Genomic DNA, 25,944 nt, shown 5'->3' with positions numbered 1-25,944 from the left:
GCTGGCTGTCTCACAGAACAACAATCCTATTCGTTATGGGTCCCCCTCATAAAGGTCTTCTGGAAGTTTCTATCTTTACTAAATCTTGCTCTGCTCGCTGAAAATAGACAAAGTCCCTTCATGAGAAGAGCAAAACAGGGAGGTCTGAAGCCTGAGGCGGGTACATCACCTCAGAACTGATCCCGAAATGGCTTCAAGTGAGGGAAGACCCAGTCCCGGAGCCCAGGGCGCGCGGCGACGCCCCGACCGGCCCGCGTGAGGAGCAGCCGCGCCGCACTCGGACGCCGCCCCGGAGGACCCCGGCGGCCGCCCCGCCGTCCCACAATGCTCCGCTCAAGCCTCCCTACGCGGGGAGAGAGAGGACCGCTGCCGGGGTAAGGCATCCGCCGAGGGCGGGGGAGGGGGCGTTCCGAGAAGTGCGCACGCGCAGTGACCCCGGCGGGCCCTAGCAACCAGAGCAGTGACGGTAGCAACGGCCGGAATGGTGAGTACCCTCCCGGCCTCGTAGACCAAGCGGGAGAGGCTGCAAGTGGGAAAGGGGGAGACTGCGAAGTGTTGTGGGCACGCGGGTTCTCGAACAACGGAAGGAAGCGGCTAGCGGATGCTAGCTCCGTAGGGGCAGAGGCCTGAGAAGGGGGGAAAGAACGGCCCTGGCCGGAGGGTGGGGGGTCGAGGGCCGGCCTGGGGCTGCTGGCAGGTTGAGTTGAGGTGGAGGGACTCTGAGGGCGAGAAGAGGGAGGGCGAAGCGCAGGGCATTCTAGAAAAGGAGAGGATTGCTGCGGGGAAAGTGATGGGAAGGAGGGTGTAGATAAACATTTGTGTTTAGGAGGCACTGATTTTGGTTCCCGGGCCCCAGCGCGGTGGAGGGGAGCTAGTTAGCGAAGGAGCGGGAGTAGCAACGATTGCAAAGATGTTGGCAACCTGTGAGGTACCTAGCTTGCTGTCAGAATTGACTGCGCGTTCAATTGATAGGCACCATTGTAAGACGCTCTTTGATGGATGTGGTAGGGCCGTGGTTTTCAAATACAGCAGGCAGAAGTATGAGCCTGTTGGAATGCAGATGGTGGATTTCAGTAGGACGCGGGGAGTTGCAGAATGCATTTCCTCCAGGCACCTCAAGTGATTTTGAAGTTAAGGAAGGGAGGGCGTCCCACCATGCTCACGCTTGGAGAAATGCTGTGCCTTGGGTTTGAAATCTACCCTCGGGTTTCTTTATGAAGCTGATGTTTTCTCTTATGCGTGTCCCTCCTCCTTGCTTACATATCTAGTAGCCTCGATTGATAGTTTGAAAAGGGCCACGGATCTAGCCAGAGCTGTTTAGCACAGAGTGCTGTAGTTCGGCCAGCCAGAGATGCTTTATGAAGAGTAAGTGTAATTAGTTGTTCTTTTGTGATTTCAATACTGGGTATGTGATCCGAAATTGAACCCAGGGGATTCAAAAAATGAAGTTATGCTTCCCCTCAACCCCAAGACACAGTGCTCCGCTCCCCAACACACGTGCCGAAGTATACTCTTAAGGAAGGTAGGAAGTTCTGGATCTCAAGTTTACATTTAGGTGAGGAAAAACAGCCCTAAATAATTCTGCCTGTGTGAACCATGGTGATGACTGACAGTGTCCTCATAGGGAAATCAGAAGCAGTCACTTGGTTGAAGTTAGCTGAGTCTGCAAAGAGCCTCCAGAAATGTATTTCCAGGACATTGTATTTACAGTTGTTTTTCAGTGTCTTTTTTTTTTTCTAGATTTATTTTTATTGCAAAGTCAGATATACAGAGAGGAGGAGAGACAGAGAGGAAGATCTTCCATCCGATGATTCACTCCACAGGTGACCGCAGTGGCCAGAGCTGTGCCGATCCAAAGCCAGGAGCCAAGAGCTCTTCCGGGTCTCCCACACGGGTGCAGGGTCCCAAGGCTCTGGGCCATCCTCAACTGTTTTCCCAGGCCACAAGCAGGGAGCTGAATGGGAAGTGGAGCTGCTGGGATTAGAACCAGTGCCCATATGGGATCCCAGCACGTTCAAGGCAAGGACTTTAGCTGCTGGGCCATGGCGCCGGGCCCTATTTTTCAGTGTCTTAAAAACGATCCTGTTGGGCCTGGTGCGGTGGCGCAAGTGGTTAAGGTCCTCACCTTGCACGCCCGGGATCCCATATGGGCCCTGGTTCTATCCCGGCAGCCCCGCTTCCCTTCCAGCTCCCTGCCTGTGGCCCGGGAAGGCAGTCGAGGACAGCCCAAAGCTTTGGGACCCTGCACCCGCGTGGGAGACCTGGAAAAGGCTCCTAGCTTCGGATCGGCATCGCATTGGCCGTTGCGCTCACTTGGGGAGTGAATCAACGGACGGAAGACCTTCCTCTCTGTCTCTCCTCTCTGTATATCTGCCTTTCCAATAAGAAAAAATAACAAAAATAAATCTTAAAAAAAAAAAAACGATCCTGTTTCACATTAAAAACTCAGATTTCTAGCTTTTCTGCAAAAACAAGTTTTAACATTGGATTTACAGTCTTACTGTAATTGTCACTGCTCTAATTTCTTTTTTTGTTTTGATACATGAAGCAAGGTGTTGCTAAAAATTAATGAAGTTTTAAAATTTGAATAAATGTGCTATTAGGGTAGCTGCTGGGCCCCCATCCCACCCACCAGCAGCTGTCTGGAGCTGATTAGAGGTGCTCTCTAAGTGGATGTGTCCAGACCTGGCCAGCTCTGGCCAGCTGGGCCCCTAAGTGGAAGGAGAGCCAGAGATCTTCAAATGATTCCCATTGCTGCAATGGACAGCCAGATTGACTCCAACTCTGGTTTCTACAAAAGCAGTGACAAAGTGTGCCTCTGCTGTGTCCTTTATGGGCCCAGGCCGGGCAGTACAACCAGGAGGCGAAGACCTCCTACCATGGGATCCCAGTGTACTTAATTTCCTTAGGCATGCTCAGAATTCCCTCTAGTGTAGCTCTACCAATTTTAACTTCTACCAGCAGAAGAGTTCCCATTTCTCTACATCTTCCCCAGTAACAACCAGGACTGGCCCAGGCTAAAACCGGTAGCCAGGAGTTCCCATCTGAGTCTCCATGTGAGACTCATTATGGCTGAGACAGCCATAATGAGCGGGCTCAAGTAGCGGGCTCCTGCCACTTGCACAGAAAACCTGGCTTGATTGCCCAGCTCCTGGCTTCAGCCAAGTCCAGTCCTGACCACTTGTGTGCATTGAGGAGTGAAGCACAACCAGGGTTCTCTCTGCCTCTTAAATGAATATATAAAAATCCGATATCATGTAGAACTACATCAGGTCCTCTTTCTGTACTTCCTGGAGTAAGTATAATTTTCTTTTCTTCAATCAAGTAGTTCAATCGATTAGTTCTCTTGGGATAAGGTATTCATGATCAGATCATTAAATATCATTGGCTTTAGAAATTTGATATTGGGGCCTGGCATGGTGGCCTAGTGGCTAAAGTCCTCACCTTGAACATACCAGGATCTTATACGGGCGCTGGTTCTAATCCCAGCAGCTCCACTTCCCATCCAGCTCCCTGCTTGTGGCCTGGGAAAGCAGTTGAGGATGGCCCAAAGCCTTGGGACCCTGCACCCATGTGGGAGACCTGGAGGAAGTTCCTGGCTCCTGGCTCCAGATTGGCGCAGTGCCGGCCGTTGCGGTCACTTGTGGAGTGAATCATCGGACAGAACATCTTCCTCTCTGTATATCTGACTTTGCAATAAAAATAAATAAATCTTTAAAAAAATTAATTTGATATTATTTCCAGCTCTGTGGCAAAGTTGGCAAAGTAAATGGTGGCTTTCGGAGGGTGGAGGAGGAGCGTGTGAATGCCTCTCCAGCAGCAGGAGCTGTCAGAATCCCCTTCTCCATTTCACCTGGTAACTAATAAAGGCCATTCATACTGCAAAAAAAAAAAAAAAAAAACCAAGTAAATACTGTTATTTTTAAAAGATTTACTTTTTTTTTTTTTCTTGAAAGACAGAGTTGCAGAGAGAGAAAAAAGAGAGAGAGATCTTGCATCTGCTGCTCTACTCCCCAAGCGGCCTCAAAGGCTGGAGCTGAGCCAATTCGGAGCCTGGAGCCAGGAGCCTCTTCCAGGTCTCCCACGTGGGTGCAGGGTCCCAAGGCTTTGGGCCATCCTCGACTGCTTTCCCAGGCCACAAGCAGGGAGTTGGATGGGAAGTAGAGCTGCTGGGATTAGAACCAGTACCCATATAGGATCCTGGTGCATGCTAGGCAAGGACTTTAACCACTAGGCTATCGTGCCAGGCCCACCCCTTGTTCTTTACTTTGAATTCCTTCCTTCCTTTCTTTTTTTCTCTCTTCTTCTTTTTTTTTTTTCACGGTCAGTTTTTCCAGAGATTCAACAGTCAACTTTCAGGGGTGAGTGCTGTGGTGTAATGGGAAAAGCCTCTGCCTGCAAACCAGCATCCCATGTGAGCACCGTCCAGCTCCTTGTTAATGGCCTGGGAAAGCAATGAAAGACGCCCCAAGAGCTTGGGCCCCTGCATTCGTATGGGAGACCTGAATGAAACACCTGGCTTCTGTTTTCCACATGGTATACCCCTGGTCCATTCACTACCGCCTTCCCAGGCCACAAGCATGGAGCTGGTTGGGAAGTGGAGCAGCTGGGACACAAACTGGTGCCCATATGGGATCCTGGTGCATGCAAGGCGAGGATCCAGCCACTAGGCCATCATGCTGGGCCCAACAAAGTTCTTTCAAATCTATTTTGGAATACAGATTTTTATTCTGTATCATCCTTTTTGAACTTGACAAAGAACGCAGATATATGAAATAAAATGACAAATATTTTTCTAAAATCACTGCCACCTGGCCATGGCAGTAATAAATTGGTTTTAAGCTAAACCTAAACTTCAGTGTTCTGATATTTTGTTGCAAAAAAAAAAAAAAAAAATGTAGACCTCAGAATCAAAAAGTAAAAGGTATCTTAATTTCAAAAGCTAAAAAAGGGGCTGGGGGAATCCTAGAGCCTATGAAACTGTGTCATAAAATGATATAAAAATTTTTTAAGTTAAAAAGGTGCATAATTTTTGTAAACCAAGTGGGAGTAAAGTATATGGTCTTATATGATTATTTTCTTTGAGAGGTATTTAAATCATTGTGATTTCAGGAAATTTGAAACAACATCTTGTAAAATCTCAAAGAAACTAGTCCTTTTTGTAGTAGAAGCCAAGGCTAATAATTATTGCATGAAAATTGAGTCAGTAAATTGTGCCAAGAAAGACAACCTCAATTTTTCTTCTTCTTTAAGGCAAAAGCAACAACAATCAAAGAAGCCCTAGCCAGATGGGTAAGTATACGAATTTCTCTTCCTTTTAGGAACCATGCAAGGCCAGTTGTAGGAATGTGAATTAAATCTGATGATTCAGTATAAAGAATCTTTGTGGTTTTGAAATTGTCTCGTCGATTGTGATAAATACATGAGCCTATGCAGGTGATAAAATTGTTTTGAATTTCATACACTCATAGAAACACATTTGTAGATTCAAAAGACTACAAGTAAATGTGGTACAACCTGAATAAAATCTGGATTATTCTTGAATATAGCAATGTCCTAGAAATAATATTAGAGTTTATGCAAGCAATCTGTCTACATTATATATTTTATAATCGAAGGTGGAGCCTTAAATATCCAAACAAAAATTTCAATTTTTAAAAATCTGACCACTGGAAAATTTAAATATGGAAAGGCTGGTTCATCTGTTGTTGTCAAATGGCTAGAATTTCTGTGTTTCAGTATAGAAAAATACAAAGAAAAATCATGTGTTGGCACCTAAAAGGCTGTCAATCAAGAATACTAAAGAAAAAGTAATATTAGAATGGTGACTATACTGTAAAAACATGCATTAAATATCATAACATTCTCAAAAGCTTGGAGTTTTAATTCAGAATTCGACGTGGAATTTCTTTACTGAACAGACATGGCATCTTGAGTTCTGTGCCAGTAATGACTTACTTGTCCATGTAATGAGTAGGTTTTTTTTTTTTTTTGACATAATAGTATACCTTTCGCTTGTAAGTAGCTAAACTATGAATAAAAAGTTTTTCTGGAGTCTTGGTGTCTAAGGAAAATAGGCAAAAGTAGACGAAACAGTGAAATATTTGAATTTTTCTCTTAGTGTTTATAAATATATTATTTAGCCTAATTGCATCTTTAAATTAATTTGCTTAATTAAATACTTAATGAAGAATTTGTTTTGTTAGAAGAAAAAAAAAAGAATATGGAGTAAATTCTGTTTTGATTTTTTCCTTGAATCAGAACTTAGAACTGTATTTCATTATACTATCAAAGAGGATCTTTGCATTTTTTCTTTTGTTTTAGATTCTATTTCTAAATTACTCTATTGGTCATAAATCTCTGACTCTTCAAGGTTATTTTGATGATATCAAACTCACTCGTTCATTGATTACCATTTATTGAGAATCACTGTCAGTTTCCTCTCGTGTAACTTACAAAGATCAAGTGTAACATATAAATAGTGAGCATGTATGTTCACTAGATCTCTTGATGTGTGATGATTTTTTAAATGAGCATTTTTTATATCTTGTACTTCACTAGATTATAGGAAACAGGAAAGCAGGGAAAAGGCTTCCTGGGCCTCATTTTGTTAGAGAAAAGAACTGATCTAAGCAAGGAGGTACTTAGTTAATATTATCAGGCAGCATGAGTCAGTAACTAAACTGTAAATTGTGTGGTTTGCCCTGGTAGGGTTTGCTGGTGACGAAGAATAAAACAGATTTTACCTCATCTGTATTGCGAAGAGAATGTCTTGGAAACTTCTTGGTGGTTTAGGGTTATAGCTCAAGTTGAGCTGGATACAGTTTGGGGAAGATGAGATGGCAGTGAAGAGAACAATTTTTAAAGCATTCTAAATATTACCAGAAAAACTTTTGGCCCACTCTCTTCTATTTAATTAAGACCTAACAGTTATCTGACTCGACCGTGTAGAATCTTACTTATTAGGATCCGTGAGTAAATGGTTCCAGTAAGGGAATGGAAAAGAATTTTCTAAATTCTTGATTTCAGAGTAGTTCTAACTATACAAAGCAAAAAAAATCATGAAGTAGTACTAAGTGTTCCCATATACTCCACACCTGGCCTCCTTTATAAATGTCTCATATTCATATGTATTTATCACTATCAGTGAACTATACTATGCTTTCCCTATTATGTTTAATTCAAACGGCTTCTGGACCCCCCCGACCCCCCTCCCCCACTCCAGCCTCCTCTACTTCTAGAAATCAACATTTGGTTCAGACAGAGGTTTGTTTTGGTTTTTTAGCTCACATGTGTGCCAGAGAATGTGCAGTATTTGTCTTTCTGTCTCTGGCTTATTCCATTCAATACGATGTCCTGTAATTCCATCCCTTTTGCTACAAACCATAGATTCTGTTCTTTTTAATGGCTGGAAAGTGTTCTGTGTATATATATGCCATATATTCTGTATTCATCCCCCTGATGGTGGGTTGATTTCATATCTTTGCTGTTCTAAGCGGTGCTGCAATAAACATGATGGACAAGGTATCTCTTTGGTATAATCATTGCATGTCTTTTGCTTATATACCCAGTAATGGGATTGCATGGTCACATGGCTGTTCTATTTCTAGTTTTTAAGGAATTATTAAACTGTGATTAATTCTAATAATTGTTTTGGAATAAACATCAATGCCCTCAGGAAACTCTAGCTTCTTTTGTTTCCACATTTCTAATTTGGGATCAATTTCTTCTCGATTTATTTTTCCTGTAGGAGGAGAAGACAGGTCAGAGGCCATCTGAAGCCAAAGAGTTAAAGCTTTATGCCCAAATTCCCCCCATAGAGAAGATGGATGCATCTTTGTCAACTCTTTCTAATTGCGAGTAAGTTCTCTTTTTTCATCTATCAGGCATGATTATTAGGTTTGTGTTACTTAATGTATATATATATTATATACTTATTATATATATATCTCTCAAAATATGTATGTGTGTCTGTGTATTTATTTAAGTAACAGAGAGAAAGAAAGAACCAGAAAGTTAAACAGAGCTTGATCCACCTGTTCACTCCCCAGATGCCCCCACAATCAGGAGGTTGGTCTGGACCAGGCAGAATGCTGGAGCTGGGTATAATCCAGGTCTCCCATGAGGGTGGGGACTGTAGGGAATCTCAGAATCCCTGAGGGTCTGTGTGAGTTCTTCACCCTGTGTTTGTCTAAGTCAGATTTCCTTGACAACCTGTACTTTATGTAGAAGATAAGCCCCACCCTAATTTTATAAAATAGACTACTTTCTGAGGAAATTGAGGAATCTGTATTTACAGTAGGCAAGTTGGCTGATTCAAACGTGTATCTGTGAACCCATGTGTTAGACTGATACCTGTCTTTGAAATAAAAAGGAAAAGCAAACACATTTACTATGTGCCACTCATTCCTTGTGATGAAAGCGAAGTGTGTCACGTAATAATCCACCTCAGGATGTTGTTGTGGCTTCAAGCATCATTTCAAAGCGTGTGCCGTCTGGAAACACAAATCGATGTCAAGAAATTCACTACCCCATACTAGAGAACCCCGGAAATCAGTTAAAAATGATCAAACTGCTCGTGTTTTTTTGTTTTGTTTTGTTTTACTGAGCACCTTTTTAGAATTAAAGTCTATTTCCCAGCCATGTTCTTGGACTTAAAAGCATTTAAGTTTTTCAAGGTGGTTCTCTAGAACAGGGATTTAAAAATATATAGATTTGATGAGCGATTGTAGATGAATTGCTTTTGCTATTTCGAGCAGAAAGAGAAATCAGTGTTTCTTCTTTGAGTCAAAACAAGAATGTGCTACAGCGAAGCACCTAGGTTTTGATTTTGACCTTACCTCTTCTGGCTGCATGATGCTGGGAAATTGATCAACTTCTTTGCAGTTCAGCTTCGTTTATAAAATGTAGATAATGATACTTATCTCAAGGTCAGTATCATTTCTTGTTTGTTTTTAGATGATGTTTACATAGTTGATCAGGGTGGGAAGGATGGAGGGTCAAGGAAAAGTAGATGTGATTATTGTTTCCAAATTTTCTATTTTTTTCTTCCTGTTTCTGGGGGTGGGGGGAGGAGAAGAGGAGAAGCCATACCCAGCCTCCCAACCGCCCCAAACCCAGGGATGAGGAATGGCCACCCGGTATCAGCCCGGGGTCACGATGTGGCACACACTTCGAGGGTTTTGCACAGATAGTTTTGATAGATGTGAAATGTTGTTGATCTCAACAAGCCAGGGATGAGAGAGCAATTCAGTGTCCACCGGCTGACTGGTCTACCTTAGAGTCTCCTTTTGCCCAGATATTTGCTATCATCGTTTGGCTGGCATAGTTGTCCCATTTGTTCTGTCCTTCCTCTTGCATAGTACCAAATGTCCTCTGTAGGCCTCGGTGTGCTGCCATATCCTGCATGTGGGTCTGGGCCAGCTGTTCACTACTCCATCTTTTGCACCGAGGAAGACCAGTTCTCACAGGTGGGCCCAAGGACCCAGGCCAGGCAACCCAGGCCCCGCTGGATCCCCCACCCCTGGGGCTCACAGACCCGCTACCTATTGCACAGATGGGCCAAGGACCTGGGCAGGCAACCCGAGTCCTGCCGGGCGGTCAGGATGATTTTTTAAAAGCATTTATTTATTTGAAGACAAGAGTTATAGCAGGGAGAGAAAAAGAGATCTTTCATCTGAAGGTTTATCCCCAGATGGCCACAGCCACTGAAGCCAGCTACGTCATCTGGGTCCCTCACGTATGTGGCAGGGACCCAAGTTTTTATACCAACCCCACTGCTTCCCCAGATACATCAGCAGAGAGATGGTTGGGAAGTGGAGCAGTGGGTCCATAAACAGTGTCCGTATGGTATGTCAGCAGAATAGACTGTGGCTTCATACGCTGCACCACAACACTGGCCCCAAGATTGTGATCACTAAGATAATTAGTTGATACAAGACACTTAGAGAAACATTAGGACCCTCCAGTGTTTGATAAAAATTAGTCTTTATTAGATGTTGTAAGAAATTTAGTGACATTAAACTATTGTGTAATTTAGTATGAAATTTTAATAATTTAATAAAAAATAGGGGAATATAGACATTTTTCCTGAGGGCACAAAGGAGGAGTGGGAGGGAATATAGATATTTAAAGTAAGTATATTCACTCCATTAATTCATCTAAGCTATACCAACTATAGAGCACGAAAAATAAGTTCTGAAGTGTAGTTACTTGTAAAATATGCTACTTCCAGTAGTTTGCACTTAAGAATATATTCTATATATTCTATAAAGAAGCAGAATTTTTTTAAGATTTATTTATTTTTATTGGAAAGGCAGGTTTGCAAAGAGAAGGAGAGACAAAGAGGGAAAGATCTTATATCCACTGGTTCCCTCCCATAATGGCTGCAACAGCTGAAGCTGAACCAATCCAAAGCCAGGAGCTTCTTCCTGGCTCTCCATAAGAGTGCAGGAACCCAAGGGTCTGGGCCGACCTCCACTGCTTTCCCAGGCCACAGACGGAGCTGGATGGGAAGTGGAGCAGCTGAGACATGAAATGGTGCCCATATGGGATGCTGGTGCTCACAGGCAGAGGATTAGACTGTTGAGTCAGTGTCTTAACCACTAGGCTAATTACCTGCTCCCATCTGCAAAATATTTTTCCCAAGGAAGGAATATGAATAAGCCCATGTAATTATGTTTCTTTAAAAATATTTATACAAGGCCCAGTGCAATAGCCTAGCAGCTAAATTCCTCGCCTTGCATGTACTGGGATCCCACATGGGTGCCAGTTCGTGTCCCGGCAGCCCCACTTCTCATCCAACTCCCTGCTTGTGGCCTGGGAAGGCAGTCGAGGACGGCCCAAAGCCTTGGGACCCTGCACCCACGTAGGAGACCCAGAGGAAGCTCCTGGATCCTGGCTTCAGATTGGGGTAGTTCCGGTGGTTGTGGCCACTTGGGGCCTGAATTAGCTGAGGGAAGGTCTTCCTCTTTATCTCTCCTCTCTGTATATCTGACTTTCCAATAAAAATAATAACTCTTTTAAAAAATTTATACAATAATGTATAGCAAAGGTCCACAAGTGCTATATGTGGGGTCAGCATTGTGGTGTAGTGGGTAAAGCCACCACCTACAATATCAGCAACCCATATAATTGCTGGTTGAAGTCCTGGCTGCTGCACTTGATCCACCTCTCTGCTCATGTGCCTGGGAAAGCAGCAGAGAACAGCCCAAGTCCTTGTGCCTCTGCACCCACATGGGACACCTGGAAGAAGCTCCAGGAGAGAAAGAAAGAAAGAAAATCTGCACAATGCATCTACACAGTTCTGTTTTTGTTTTCTCATCAAAACATCTTCCTAGATGGTTTGATATGCATCATGGATATATTCCCAATCTCATTTTTTCTAAATGTTTTTAAAAGAAGGTTTCTTTATTTATATATTTATATATTTATTTGAAAGACAAAGTTACAGGACAAGACAGAAAGGCCTTCCATCTGCTGGATCACTCCCCAGATGGCCACCAAAGCCATGGCTGAGCCTTGCTGAAGTCGGGTCTCCGCCGGGGGGTGGTAGGAGCCCAGGCCAGCCTCCCTGCTTTCCCAGGCACCTGCAGGGAGTTGGATTGGAAGTGGAGCATCCAAGACTTGCACCAACGCTCCTGTGTGCTACTGGCACTATAGTCAGCAGCTTAATTGGCTATACCACAATGCTGACCCGCCTGTCCCAAGGCTCATTTTGGGCATATGGTAGCGTGGTATTCCCATAATCCAACCTCAGTGGGTAGATGTTTATATTTTTTCTATTTTGTATTACACAAATATATAGGCATTTTGTATTAATATTTCAGTATGATGTATTCCTAAAAGTGAGATGCGAAGTCACAGAACAATATACATTAAAAATGAATAAATAATAATACATTTCCCCAGATTTTTGTTTGTTTTTTTTCTACATAAATTATGTGTTAACATTTGTAATCAAAGGCAGAAAATGTCATAGCTTCCATGACTAGGAGAGGGAAAAAAATGGATTCAGTATAAAGAAAGTTTAAATGTATCTGTCTTCCATGGGCAATACTATTGAGGAATGATTACTGATATATCATTGAAGTTTCTTATTAATTGAGGTTTTTCTTTGTTTTTTTTTTTTTTTAAGGAAGCTTTCATTGTCAACAAACTGCATCGAAAAAATTGCCAACCTGAATGGCTTAAGTAAGTGATCCACAGCAACAACTGGTTCTTTGATTTCCCAGTTACTAGGATACGCTTTCTGGAGATGTGATGGTATTTGAGAAGCCAGCACCTGTTTCAGCCATGCCGTCATTGACAGAATATATAAACCATGAGTTTCAAGTTTGATAAACCAAATAAAGTTAGAGAACACACGAGACTTGAGCATTTTAGAGCTTCTAGAGAGTTAGAATTGAAATATCTTATTTTTTTTTGAAGATTAATTTCTATATTTGAAAGAAGAATTCCAGAGAGGAAGAGAGACAGAGTGATCTTCCACCCACTGGTTCACTCTTCAGTTTCACCCGAGTCTCACGTGGGTGGCAGCAGTCCACATACTTGGGCCTTCTTACACTGCTTTCCCAGGCAGGCACTCATCTGGGCATTCAGAATACCAGCATCATAGGCAGTGGCTTGACCTGCTGTGCCACATCACCAACCTCCTTGAGAATGGAGATGGCTTCAATAAAATATCAGATCTCTTAATATAGACTTTTTTTTCTCAGATTTGTCTACTATATATTTCAAACTTGTTACATTTAACTCATTACCATTGCTTTCCCATGCTGCTTGTCCTCAAAACAAAAGCAGTTTATTCCCTCACAGTTGTAGAGGCCAGCAGTTGGTTGGCCACACTCCCTCTGGAGGCCATGGGACTTAAAGAAGTATTCTGGTCTCTCGCAGCTTCTGGTGGTGTCTGCTACATCCCTTGACTTTTGACTCCTTGCCACTCTTCTCTGGTCATACTGCCTTCTCCTCTTCTGTTGTCAGTCTGTTTGCCTTTCTCTTATTGAGGATGTCTGGGATGCCATTTAGGGCATGCTCATACATTGAGAATAATCTCCACTTGTCAAGACATTTATCTTACTGGTATCTGTAAAGCACCTTTTTTCCCCACCATGAACATTAACATTCCAGGTCGCAGGCATTAGGATGTAGGTATCGTTAAGGGAGCTATTTGGGCTGCCGTATTCTTTCTTTCTTTCTTTCTTTTTTTCTTTTTTCTTTTTTTTTTTGCAAAGTCAGATATACAAGAGGAGGAGAGATAGAAAGTAAGATCATCTATCCACAGGTTCACTCCCCAAAAGGCTACCACAGCCAGAGCTGAGCCAATCCAAAGCCAGGAGCAAGGAGCTTCTTTTGGATCTCCCACATGGGTGTAGAGTCCCAAGGTTTTGGGCCGTCCTTGACTGCTTTCCCAGGCCACAGGCAGGAAGCTGGATGGGAAGCGGGGCCGCCGGGATTAGAACTGGCACCCATATGGGATCCCAGTGCATGCAAGGCGAGGACTTTAGCAGCTAGACTACCATGCCAGGCCCTGAGTGCCTGGTTTCAAGCCTTGGCTCTGCTTCTGGTTTCAGCTTCCAGCTAACATCACCCTGGATGTCAGATGATGGCTCAAGTGCTTGAGTCCCTGGCACCCACATTGTGGGTACCTCAGATTGAAGTACTGTGTCTTGGTTTCGAGCTGGCTCAGTTCTAGCTGCTACAGGGTGTTGCAGACTTTTAAGGGTGAACTAGTAGAAGAGATATTTTTCTGTCTTTCAAATGAGTGAAATAAACATACATTTTTCCCAGGTGCATTAACAGGAAGCTGGATCAGAAGCAGAGCGGCCAACATTTGAACTGGCATTCTGATAAGGGATGCTGGCATCGATGACACATGGATGTTACCTAGTCAGACATCCTCATACTGGCTCTCCACGTAGTTATATTGACATAACATGAAATTATAGTTGCAGTGTTTACTTTAGATAATAGATCAATGCTATTTCCTACTTCTTTACCTATTTTGTTAGCACAGTAATTTTAAATTTGTTACATAAGCATATTATGTAATATTAAAGTTTTATTGCAGCAGGTTTGTATAAGTTGTGTAATATGATTTTCAAACCAAAATTGCTTTTTCTTTCCACCACAGAGAACTTGAGAATATTGTCATTAGGAAGAAACAACATAAAGAACTTAAATGGACTGGTAGGTTGTTGTTTATGATTAAGCACATCTTTTTTCCCACCGGTACGAAGATAATGCTTGTGCATTGGAGAAACTTTACAAACTGAGTAGAAATTGCACTTCCCAAATTGTTTTGCATCTAATTTTTTACTCCTTATGTAAATATTATGTTATTTATTCAATAAAATCATAGTTCTTAACTAGTTAAGCCTGGCACTACACCTAGAGGTACAGCTGAGTATGGAGTGAAAACGTTACTCTCACAATGAGTACTTACTTACACGACAGTGGAAGAAGACAGGCTGAAAGGTAAGTGTGTACTACGCTGGAGTGACAGCTGCCATGCAGGGAAATAAATGCAGACTGATGAGAAGTCCTCTCCGAAAGTAAGGCTGTAGGCTGTAGACCTAAGTGGACAAATGCTCCAGGCCGAGCAGACAGCGGTGGAATGTCCCAGCCGTGGAGCTGTGGGCCATGCTTGAGTAAGAGGAGTTGAGGGGACACAGGTGTCGGGGCACATAGCAACTGCTAAGGCTGTGATAAGGGTTAGGTGTTATTTCTAAATGACTTGCAAATCCATTTAAAGGTTTCTAATGAGAGGTATAACTTACATTTTGAAAATACTGATGTTTTGATAGGCAACTTAAATTGCTCCTGCAATGCTTATGTTGGTTTAAATTTCCATTGGTGATATTTCTGTATTTCTAACCACTTTAAATTTTTATTTAAGATTTATTGTATTTGTCTTATTTATTAGTTAAAAGACTTGATCTTTTTAACTACACTAATTGTAAATGAATTTTTAAGATATGCTATGTATGAATTACATATGCATTTGTATATCATATTTATTTATTCTTTTATTCTTTTTGAAAGGCAGAGAAACCGAGACAGAGAGAGGGAGATCTTTCACCCACTTGTTCACTCCCCAAATGCTTGCAACAGTGGGGGCTGGGCCAGGCTGCAGGCAACAGCCAGGAAGTCCGTTTTGGTCTCCCTGGTTGATGGAAGCCACCTTCTACTGCCTTCCCAGGCATATTGAATGTGGAAAGCTGAGACTAGTGTCCCAATACGGGACACTGGTTTTGAAGGCAGTAGCTTAGTCCGTTATGCCACCACACCGGTCCCCTCGCTTCAGCATCATTGAGTGCTATTCAGTATTTTAAATATCTGTCAATATGATAGGCAAAATGGAAAATACTTGTGTTTTAGTTTACATTATTTAGTTAGTTATGACTTTGAGCATTATAAATCATACATATTTTATCTTTTGGTGATTGATGAAACATATTTTTATCCGTTTTTCTATTGGCTTTATCTTTTTCTTAATGGATTCTGGATAGTATTTAGTATTGCTAAAAATTATCCATTGCTGAATGTGTTCCCACTATTACATTTGCTTTTGCAGTTACTATTAGTTAAATATGGAGCAGGCTTTTATTTAATAAATATTATATCAGACACACATCAAGTACATGCTGTTATTGCTCACTTTTTAAAAGATTTATTTATTTTTTATTGGAAGTCAGATATACAGAAAGGAGGAGAGGCAGAAAGATCTTCCATCTAGTTTACTTTCTTTTTTTTTTTTAAGATTTATTTATTTTTATTACAAAGTCAGATATACAGAGAGGAGGAGAGACAGAGAGGAAGATCTTCCATCCGATGATTCACTCCCCAAGTGACAGCAGTGGCCAAACTGCACTAATCTGAAGCCAGGATCCAGGAACATCTTCCAGGGTCCCAAGGCTTTGGGCTGTCCTTGACTGCTTTCCCAGGCCACAAGCAGAGAGCTGGCTGGGCAGTGGAGCAGCCTGAAAACAAACTGGTGTCCACATGGGATCCCGACACATGTAAGGTGAGGATTTAGCCACTAGGCCATTGCACCAGGGCCTATACTTCTCATTTTAAGATCCAGAAGCTATCACTCATGATGGAGAAGTGAACAGGCACTCTTCAGCAGTTGGTGAACAGATACCCAAGTCCTAAATGGGCATTTACTGGTCCTGACTTTTCTATATCTAGGAGTTTTAGATCAGCTACTTTGCTTGCGATGGTCTGAATGTCTTATCAATAGTGAACTGTCAATAGTGCATCAAGGGAAACAAAAAGTAGAGCTTACCTGTATGCGCTGAAATGGAATAATTGGCAAGATCCATTATTAAATGGCAAAAAAAAAAGCAAAGTAGATATTTATATTTATAGACCTGCATACAATATTTCAAGAGACAAAAGGACTGATTAAAAAATCACATGACCTGGCATGTACCAAGATGGGCTCTAAATGTGTGTCCCAGCTGCCCTACTTCCCATTTTGTTCCCTGTGTGCCCTGGGAAAACAATTGAAGATGCCCCAAAGCCTTGGAACCCTACACCCACATGAGAGACCCGAAAAGGCTCCTGGCTTCAGATCGGCTCAGCTCTGGCTGTTGCAGCCACTTGGGGAGTCAATCAGAGGACGGAAGATCTTCATCTTTTTCTCTCCTTCTTGCTGTAAATCAGACCTTCCAATTAAAAAAAAAAAAAATCTTTAAAAAAAAAATCAACATGTGAGTCCTATTGATTTCTTTTTCAGGAAGCAGTGGGGGATACATTGGAGGAACTTTGGATTTCCTACAATTTTATAGAGAAGTTAAAAGGGATACATGTGATGAAGAAACTGAAGATTCTCTACATGTCTAACAACCTGGTGAAAGACTGGGGTAAGCCCTTCACCAGCCTTCCGCCTCTGTTAATAGAAACTAACCCAACGGGGAGTTACAAAATGGGAGCATTTACCTCTAAACACACAGGAATGGCCAGAGGGCTTCTTATATTTTCTATAGAAGTAACTCTAGGAGTTCTTAACTTTTGAATAGTTAAATTTTTGTATTTAAATGCTTACTGATAATTATTATAATTGGCTAGATCTAGTTCTATTTAATTATGAAAAATACAGTTTATTGTTCAAAGGCTGAAGAAATCTTATATCTCATAATTCCTGGGTAGAAGATATATATCTGCCGTCTATGTTGATTTGCTTTTTTAAATTACATATTCACTCTACATTTACACAATTCACCGTTACATGCCCTGCAAATACATGAGAGTTCATTGAGCAAGGATTCTGCCTCTGTCCTCAGGGAGTTCACAGCAGGGTGGAGGAATGACATTTTTTTTAAAAGGATTTATTTATTTTTATTACAAAGTCAGATATACAGAGAGGAGGAGAGACAGAGAGGAAGATTTTCCATCCGATGATTTACTCCCCAAGTGACAGCAACGGCCGATGCGATGCTGATCCGAAGCCAGAATCCAGGAACCTTCTCCAGGTCTCCCACATGGGTGCAGGGTCCCAAGGCTTTGGGCTGTCCTCCACTGCTTTCCCAGGCCATAAGCAGGGAGCTGGATGGGAAGTGGAGCTGCCGGGATTAGAACCAGCATCCATATGGGATCCCGGCGCATTCAAGGCAAGAATTTTTGCTGCTAGGCCATGACGCTGAGCCCAGGAATGACAATTTTTTATGAGCTAATAATTATAAAACTATATGTAAGCCCTGCAATAAAAATTTAAATAAATTGCTTTCACAGTTCAAAGAGGGGCCAGTTCTGGGGCATTGCAGATAAAGCTGCCACCAGTGGTGTTGGCATTCCATATAACTGCTAGTTCAGTCCTGGCTGCTCCATTTCATATTCAGTTCCCTGCTGATGCACCTGGGAAAGCAGTAGAAGCTGGCCTAAATGCTCGGGCCTCTGCACCCACATGGGAGACTCAGAAGAAACTTCTGGCTGCTGGCTTCAGACAAGCCCTGCCCCAGCCGTTGGAGCCATCTGAGGAGTGAATCAGCAGATAGAAGACCTCTTTTTTTGCTGTTTGCAACTCTGCCTTTCAATTAAACAAATCCTCAAAACAATTTTTTTCAAAGAAATTGAAAAACCCTTTCATAGTTTAACTTAGCCCACACTGATGGAGCGCACAACGTTGGGATGCCCCGTAACTGGAGCCTGATTTGTTGCTGCACTTGACTGAGCATCAGGTCACCTTATTCCAACCCTTGGCTAGCATCAGCAGTAGAAGTATGTATTCTAAACCCCTCCTACCCCATAACGTCTTCAGAGACTGATTCTGTATAATATGAATTTCCCAAACCCTTTGGAAAATCTTAAACAACTGAGTGTCCTGACTAGTCACAAATGAGGAGCAGTGGTATTGAAATGTAGTGCTGTTTTGAGTGTGGAAAATTCTCTTTGTGCTTGTAGCTGAATTTGTGAAGCTGGCGGAACTGCCGTGCCTGGAAGACCTCGTGTTTGTAGGCAACCCCTTAGAAGAGAAGCATTCAGCAGAGAGCAACTGGATTGAAGAGGCAACAAAGAGGGTGCCCAGGCTGAAAAAGCTGGATGGTAAGTGACACTGAGTGGTCAGAAACGTCCTCCGGGTTAAAACAATAATAATAATGAATCTGTGGAATTGGATCATGAAAAGGAACAAAACTAAAGAAAATTATCTTGAAAGTCATTTTCTGTCCATATTAAATTTAATATTCTAGGTCTGGGCTGGAGTGAGATAAAACAAAACAAAAAAATTGCTAGCATATTTATACTGGCGTAAGATCAGCCCTATGTGGACACTTATTAGAAAAGTAGACTTGGGGGCCCAGCCCAATGGTTCGGTTGACTAATCCTCTGCCTGCAAGTGCTGGTATCCCATGTAGGCACCAGTTCGTATCCTCCTGTCCATTTCCCTGCTAGTGGTCTGGAAAAGCAGCAGAGAATGGCTAATGTCATTGGGACCCTGCACCCACCTGGGAACCTAGAATAAGCTCCTGGTTTCAGATCGGCTAATCTCCAGCCGCTGCAGCCATGTAGGAGTGAGCCAGTAGGTGGAAGATCTCTCCGTGTGTGTCTCCTCCCCTGCCTTTCAGAAAGAAAAAAAAATCTTAAAACTAAAAAAGAAAAAAAAAAGTAACTTATTCTCAGGTTACAAAGGTATGATTTTGTAGAATAATTAAACATCAATTGTAAGCAGATGCTTTTTCACAATTGAATCAGAATTGCAGCATTTGCTTTCCCTTTCTCTTAACTGCCCTGTTACACACACACACACACACACACACACACACACACACACTCCCTCCCCAGCACCTGAGACTGATGTTCATGTGGCAGGTGCTCTTGACTGACTGAGTTAAATTCTACCACCTAGTAATTTTTGTAACATTGTGCTAGTTAACCTCATTAAACCTTTTTTGTAATCTAAAATTTGGGTGTGATGATAATTCCATTAGAAATTATTTTTTGGGCCTGGCACCGTGGCCTAGCAGCTAAAGTCCTCGCCTTGAATGTCCTGGGATCCCATATGGGCGCCGGTTCTAATCCTAGCAGCTCCACTTCCCATCCAGCTCCCTGCTTATGGCCTGGGAAAGCAGTGGAGGACAGCCCAAAGCCTTGGGACCCTGCACCCATGTGGGAGACCTGGAAGAGGTTCCTGGTTCCCAGCTTCAGATCAGCATCGCATCGGCCGTTGCTGTCACTTGGGGAGTGAATCATCGGATGGAAGATCTTCCTCTCTGTCTCTCCTCCTCTCTGTATATCTGACTTTGTAATAAAAATAAATAAATCTTAAAAAAAAAAGCAATTATTTTTTAACGTAATTGTTATTGGAAGCAACATTGTAACATAGTAAAGTTGTTGCTTGAGTTATGTTCTTTATTGGAGTGCTGGTTTAAGTCCTGGGTGCTATACTTTTTTTTTTTTTCTTAAGATGTATTTATTTTTATTGAAAAGAGATACACAGAAGAGATACAGAGAGAAAATCTTGCATCCATTAGTTTACTCCCCAACTGGCTGCAATGGCTGAAGCTGAGCTGATCCAAAGCCAGGAGTCAGGAGTTTCTTCTGGGTCCCCCGAGTGGGTGCAGGATCCTAAGGCTTTGGGCGATCCTCTATTCCCCTCTCTGGCCACAGGCAGGGATCTGGATGGGAAGTGGAGCAGCCGGGGTATGAATCAGTGTCCATATGGGGTCCTTATGGCAGCAAGGCGAGGATTTAGTCACCAGGCATTGTGCCAGGCCCAGCTGATCTGGTTTTGACCCAGCTCCCTGCTAATGTACCTGGGAAAGCTGTAGAGGATGGTCCAGGATGTTGAGTCCCTGCCACCTGATGATGCTCCTGGCTCTGAATTTGGGGGCCTAAACAGAGAAGCATTTATTTTCCAATTTTGAGAGATTTCTTAAGAATATTCAAAACTAAAAATTATTTTATGAAATCATTTATTTTTCAATTATTTATATATTTATTTGAAAGAGCTATATATAGAGAGAAAAAGAGAGATATCTTTCATCTGCTGATTGGCTCCCCACATGGCCACAACAGCGAGGGCTGGGCCAGGCCAAAGCCAGCAGCCTAGAGCTTCAAATGGGTCTCCCATGTGGATGGCAGGCACTCAAACACTTGGGCCAACTTCCTCTGCTTTTCCAGTGCTTTAACAGGGAGCTGGATTAGACATGGAGCAGCCAGGACTCCAAGCCGTGCTCAGAAGGGATGCCTGTCTCCCAGATGACAGGCTAACTTGCTGTCCCTCATCCTACAAGCCTCCCAGGTACACCTCCCGGACCTCAGAGCTTCCCAGGTGGACGCAAGACTATTCTGACTTGAACAATCTGTTGAGAGGGACTAGAAGTAAGTTTCTCTTTTTGTTTTCAGGTACTCCAGTAATTAAAGAAGATGAGGAAGAAGAAAACTAACACCCTATTTTCTACTTTGCATTAACTTATTTAAATATCATAAGAACAATAGATAAGTTTTATAAAATTATCTATTTTAAAGATTCCGTCTTGGGCAAAAGGTTCTTAAGATAAAAACCATCTCTCATGTCTGCCATTTTCCCTTCACCTAGTTGATATTTCTCCTTGAAACTGGTAACTCCGTACTAGCCCTCCTGGAAATCATAGATCCTCCGTTGTCCTCAGTCCTGGTTCCGAACCTCGTGGCCCCATCACTGATACCTTTATCGACCAATCACCTTGTAAGAACAAAGAGATAGACATTTTTATTTGGCTTGTTTAGTTATGGGTTTGTTTTTTTTTTTTTTTTCATAAGGCATTTTAATATATGTTCTTTTGGAACTACTGTAGAACCTTGTCCCCAGAGGTCTGTCTCAGAAGCGCAGCTGTTTTCTGCCTCCGGTTCGGAAGGCAGCAGTGGTGAGGAGGGTGCCTCTGTGCCACACAGCAACAGCCCTGCCTGGGAGAGGACTGAAGGTAGGGGAGGGAAAGCCAGTCTCCCGGAAGCCTGCCAGCCCACGTAGTATTTACCTGTTGTTTTTCTTAACAACAAAGTGTGCATTCTCAACTGGAATTTAGCCTGTGTTTTCACATATGTCATGTCATTCTGCTATCCAGGCCAGTGGTTAAACTATGACAACCATTTTCTTGGCCCTGTTACTCATGTATCACTGTCTGTTAGCACATTTTCTGGCTAACAGTTCGTTATACGTTTAAAGCAGGAGGTATATTTAAATTCCTTCTCTGACCAGTAAAACAGGAGGTATATTTAAATTCCTTCTCTAACCAGTGGCCATTGGCATATATTAAAATTTGCCCTTATGATTTGGTCTGGTGGCTCTCAGTGCTGAAACAAGTAGTTGCTATGGTTATATAAGGGTACATATTTAAACACTACCTTCAGCACCTTTCAGTAAATGAAACAGTATTTCAGAATTTTTTTTTTTTTGAGAAGTTCTAAGTTAAACAGTTCTGAAAATGTATCATGTAAGTGCAGAAGGAGAGAGAAAGAGGTATGGTCCTTCAGGACAGCAGACAAATGGCAATAAATTTGAGGCTCCTGGCCTACATGAAACATTGTAGGTATTTAACCTCAGCATTGCAAAGCAATAGGGAGATGCAGAGGTTAGAATGTATTAAGGAAGAAAAGAATTATTTTATGGAAAATGAAAGTCGTTCTAAGCAAGCAGGTGAAGTTGGCAGAGGATCATGGCTGAACTGCTATACGGAGGAGAAGGAGAAGTCGGGCCCTCTGCCACGTTGTGCCTGAAGTCCCTTGGCCAGAGCTTGTGGATTCTGGTTTGCTTATCCATTCTGGGATTGCTGCGTGCACAAAATCACAGTGAGTGCAGGGGTGGGGAGTATTTCAGGATAATTGCATAGTGGGGTTTCAGAACTTTTCAGCTCTCATTGAGACAGGGCTGACAGTTGCTCGCAGTTCCTCTAATCAGAAGGGACCACTGCTTTGACAATCAGCACTAAGTGTTAGTAGGAAAACTTGGTGTCGCACCTTTTTAGCTTCCTTTTTAGCTCTTTCAGTCTGACAGGAAGAAACCTTCACCTTGACTGGCTTTCAGACAGTTCTGAGAAACCACAGGCAGGCCATCGCTTGCTTGCAAGGTTCGCACGCTGCGAGGAAGGATGAGCTGCTTCATTGGTAGTCTGCGCTTCACCCAGTAGGCAATCTTGAAGCCTTATTGCTACGTGAGGGTGTGTTTTCTGAACGTTGAACCTGGAGGTGAGAATAAAAGAAAATGCATGAGTTCATGCTAGATTTATTGGTAAATGACATGGTTTTGGCATTTGGATCTTTTAAAAAAAAATTCTGTAATATAGAAATTGATTTTCCGTCTGTTTTTAAATGCCTTTTAGTCACTGGTGGTCTTCAGAGAAATGTAAGGTGCTTATTTGTGTTCATTTTATTTAGCAAGTATATGAATGACTTCTATGCATGCTTATTCTTGCAGTACAAGTTTAGAACCCGTGTAATTAGGAAAGGCAGGGTATAAAAATCAGTATATTCGCTCAAATCATTCCTTCAGTCATCCTCTGATGCTGCAAATTTAGCTGATAGTAAATTCCTTTGGCTTATGCCACTTGAATTAGGTATTTGGTTAGGTGCATGGAGTAGATTTTCAGCGTGCTTCTAGTTTAAAAACATTAAACCATTTTAGTGGGCTGTTTGAATTTCTGACTTCTGTTCTCATGAGTGTGGAAGCAGCCCATGATTTTCATTTATTCACAGCTAATTTTATGTTAGTCTTTCAAACCTTTCAGCTTTCCTATGTTCCCTAACACTCGACTTACGGCTGTGGAATCTGAACAGGTCTTTGAAGATGTTGATCTTCTCTGTTAGTTTCTGCTTTTAAACCAGAAGTTCTCAAGCTGGACACTGTTAGCATTTGGGGCTGCAGGAGTCCCTGGTCAGAGCAGGAAGGAGGCTCCCATGTATCCGAGGTCACATAGCAGTGTCCCTGATCTTGTTCTAGAGGCTCGTGGCACCCTCTGCCCATCTGCAGACATTGCAGTCTGTGTCAAGGGACAAGGAAGTGGGCACAGATGATCACTTGGTTAAGAACCCGTGTTTTTGACAGCCAGCATTCCTTTTCTCCAGAGGCCCTGAAGTCGTTACCTGTAAGAGTGTGTGCTTGTGTTTAGTAGCCACAGATGGAAGGAAATGGCCACTGGCATCTGTCTGTTTTGTACCGCTCATTTATGTAATTTTCACTTATTAGAAACTCAGGGCTGGGAGGTTTAACTTCAGCAGGTTCTCAACTTTTGTTTCTTAGTGTTGTTGCTTATTTTAGGACAGCAATTATTAACCTACCTCTCTGTTACTACGAACAGAATCCAGCTTTATGAGAATTTTTTTTACTTTGTCTCTAAAGTTAAATATTTTGAGTATTTTTTAGAAGATGGTTCATCATTCTTGGCTGTTTGTCTGATTACACAGATTGTGTAGATGCTGGCGATAGTTAGGAACAGAAAACTGCTGGCAAAATTTTGGCTGTTGTGCATGAAAGCTGGTGTTCCCATCAGTTTTTGGTGTTTGACTACCTGGTGTGGTTGCTGGATCCTTTCTGTGTATTACAGGGGCCACATAAGTCAATTAGATTTGGTTGTAGTGTGGGAAGAGATTTTAGCTGGACTGTAGCTCCCTTCTGATGCCTTTTACCAGCACCCTAAGACCAAATGAGAAAAGAAAAAATGCCTTTTGCCTGTTGCTTCAGAGTTGGGGATGTGTAAATGAAACGGGAATCCTCTCCGTGACTTCACAGGACTCCAGGGAAAAGCACAGGGCCCAGGAAGCCTGGACTCAGTCATCGGTTTAACAACACTGAGGCAGAGTGTTAAAGGATCTCTCATGAGTGTGTCGCGGACCGCAGCCTGAGCAGGCATTCGCTAAGGCTTTATGCTTGATGTTGAGAGAGGGATGAGATACTCAACCGCAAATTATCCTGTCGCAAAAACGAATTTCATTCCTTTGGCACGTATTTCCTTTATTTGGGCAGTTTGCTGTGTTTATAAATATAGAGCAAGATTCAATGTAGCAGATTCGGTGCTTTGTCTGATGCTTCGTCTGATCCAGCTAACGTGACTGTTTTCCTTTATCTCCACTCCAGCATGCATCACACTTGTTTCTTTTTGTAAAATTAATTCTAAAGTAGGAGTAATTTTCAAATGGAGGATTCTGTTTTAAAATCTCTGAACTTCAAAAAAAATTTTTTTTTTTTTATCTTTTATCTGAGAGGCAGAGAAACATAGACCAGTCTCCTTGGTGCACTCCCCAGATGCCTGCAGTGGCCAGGGCTGGCAGGCCAGGAGCTGGGAATTGAGCCCTCCCTGCTGCCTCCCAGGGTGTGCACCAACAGCAAGCTGGAATCAGGAGCCAGAACTCAGAGTCAAACCCTGGGTGCTCTTGATGTGGGACATGGTGTCTTCATATGAACCTGTGTCTTCCCTGCTAGGCCAGCATCCCTGAACTTTCAGAGATGTCATATCTATATCTTTATTCTTGCCTTTTTATAAATAAGTGACTGCAAAAGAAGAACACCAAAACATTAGAACATGTTACCTTTTCTAACTTAAATTAGTGAAAGTTTCCATGTAACCCTTGGAGAGGTCATAACTGGATTCCAGATGATTTCCCATCCAGGGTACGGGCCATCCAAATTATGACCTAGCCAGCTGAACAAGGGAGTGGGAGAAAATAAAAACTATTTTCAGTAGATTTGCACTTTAAAGTTATGGACTGGATGTTGGTGGGAAGTGCTTTCAGAGGCCAGATGGGTAAACCCCTGCCTTGCGCATGGGTGTTGAAATCCAGCCTCACCCTCGCTTATTCCCATGCCTACATGAGCAGTGGCTTTCATGGGCAAAATCATCTTCGTGTCTGCCACATCCAAGACTGTCCCCTCTGAGGGATGTTGTCGAGTGGTTATACTCAGAATAAAAATTATTATATTTCTTATGTCTCAATTAAAAAAAAAATGGAGTTGTTGGCTAAATTGAGTCATGTGGCTGGGGAGCCCTTTGTTTCTTGGGTGGGTGGGGTACCTCCCTGCCCCAGGGTCTGCAGTCCCAACCACAGACCTGCAAGGGAGAAGCCAGAGAGAATGGCCAGCTGTTTCCCCCAGACTGCTGGTTATGATTGCTAGCACCACTCCAAGATCTCTGGCTTCTAGAATCGACTCCATCCTGATGGACATTGTAGCGTATACTTTGCTAATAATCTTTTTATACACAGGAAATTTTGTAGCATGACTTTATGACTAAACTTATTGTTGTTAAATTATTTAGAAATGTTGAGTTCCTGAATGTTATTTTGTGAGATTTGTTTGAAAAATAGTAATAAATTGTGTTATTTTATAAAAAAAAAAAATGAATCTGTATCTTCTTGGGTTAAGTGATCCTTCTTAGTTTTATCTACAGTAGAGAAACTCTGTGAACTTTAAGTGACACGCAAATCCAATTTGTACAGTAGAGAGATTAATTTACTCATGCTGATTTTTCCGGT

At 42.4% G+C, this 25,944-nt stretch overlaps 1 protein-coding gene across 2 annotated transcripts; it reads left to right on the top strand.

Moving 5' to 3' along the window:
* The first annotated feature begins 418 nt into the window (after nt 1–418).
* Nucleotides 419–21,554, top strand: DNAL1 (dynein axonemal light chain 1). Of its 2 annotated transcripts, none has more exons than XM_040975604.1 (8): nt 419–484; nt 5,254–5,292; nt 7,751–7,860; nt 12,137–12,192; nt 14,132–14,187; nt 16,742–16,868; nt 18,406–18,546; nt 20,848–21,554. In XM_040975604.1, the coding sequence occupies exons 1-8, from the start codon at nt 482–484 to the stop codon at nt 20,886–20,888; spliced, it is 573 nt and encodes a 190-aa protein (XP_040831538.1). In that variant the 5' UTR covers nt 419–481; the 3' UTR covers nt 20,889–21,554. The 2 variants fall into 2 exon arrangements, with proteins under 2 accessions (XP_040831538.1, XP_040831539.1); XM_040975605.1 differs by lacking the exon at nt 419–484 and adding an exon at nt 1,153–1,365.
* The last annotated feature ends 4,390 nt before the right edge of the window (nt 21,555–25,944 follow it).

The sequence above is a fragment of the Ochotona curzoniae genome, unplaced genomic scaffold (assembly GCF_017591425.1).
Source record: "Ochotona curzoniae isolate NIBS_2020 unplaced genomic scaffold, NIBS_Ocur_1.0 contig_2688, whole genome shotgun sequence".
Taxonomy (NCBI): domain Eukaryota; kingdom Metazoa; phylum Chordata; class Mammalia; order Lagomorpha; family Ochotonidae; genus Ochotona; species Ochotona curzoniae.
Note: the sequence above shows the minus strand (reverse complement) of the source record. Positions and strands in the feature narration are given on the sequence as shown.

Coding starts and splice junctions, on each gene's coding strand:
- DNAL1 (XM_040975604.1), top strand. Junction 14,188..16,741: donor TAAAGAACTTAAATGGACTG/GTAGGTTGTTGT, acceptor TTTCTTTTTCAG/GAAGCAGTGGGGGATACATT. Junction 18,547..20,847: donor CAGGCTGAAAAAGCTGGATG/GTAAGTGACACT, acceptor TTTTGTTTTCAG/GTACTCCAGTAATTAAAGAA.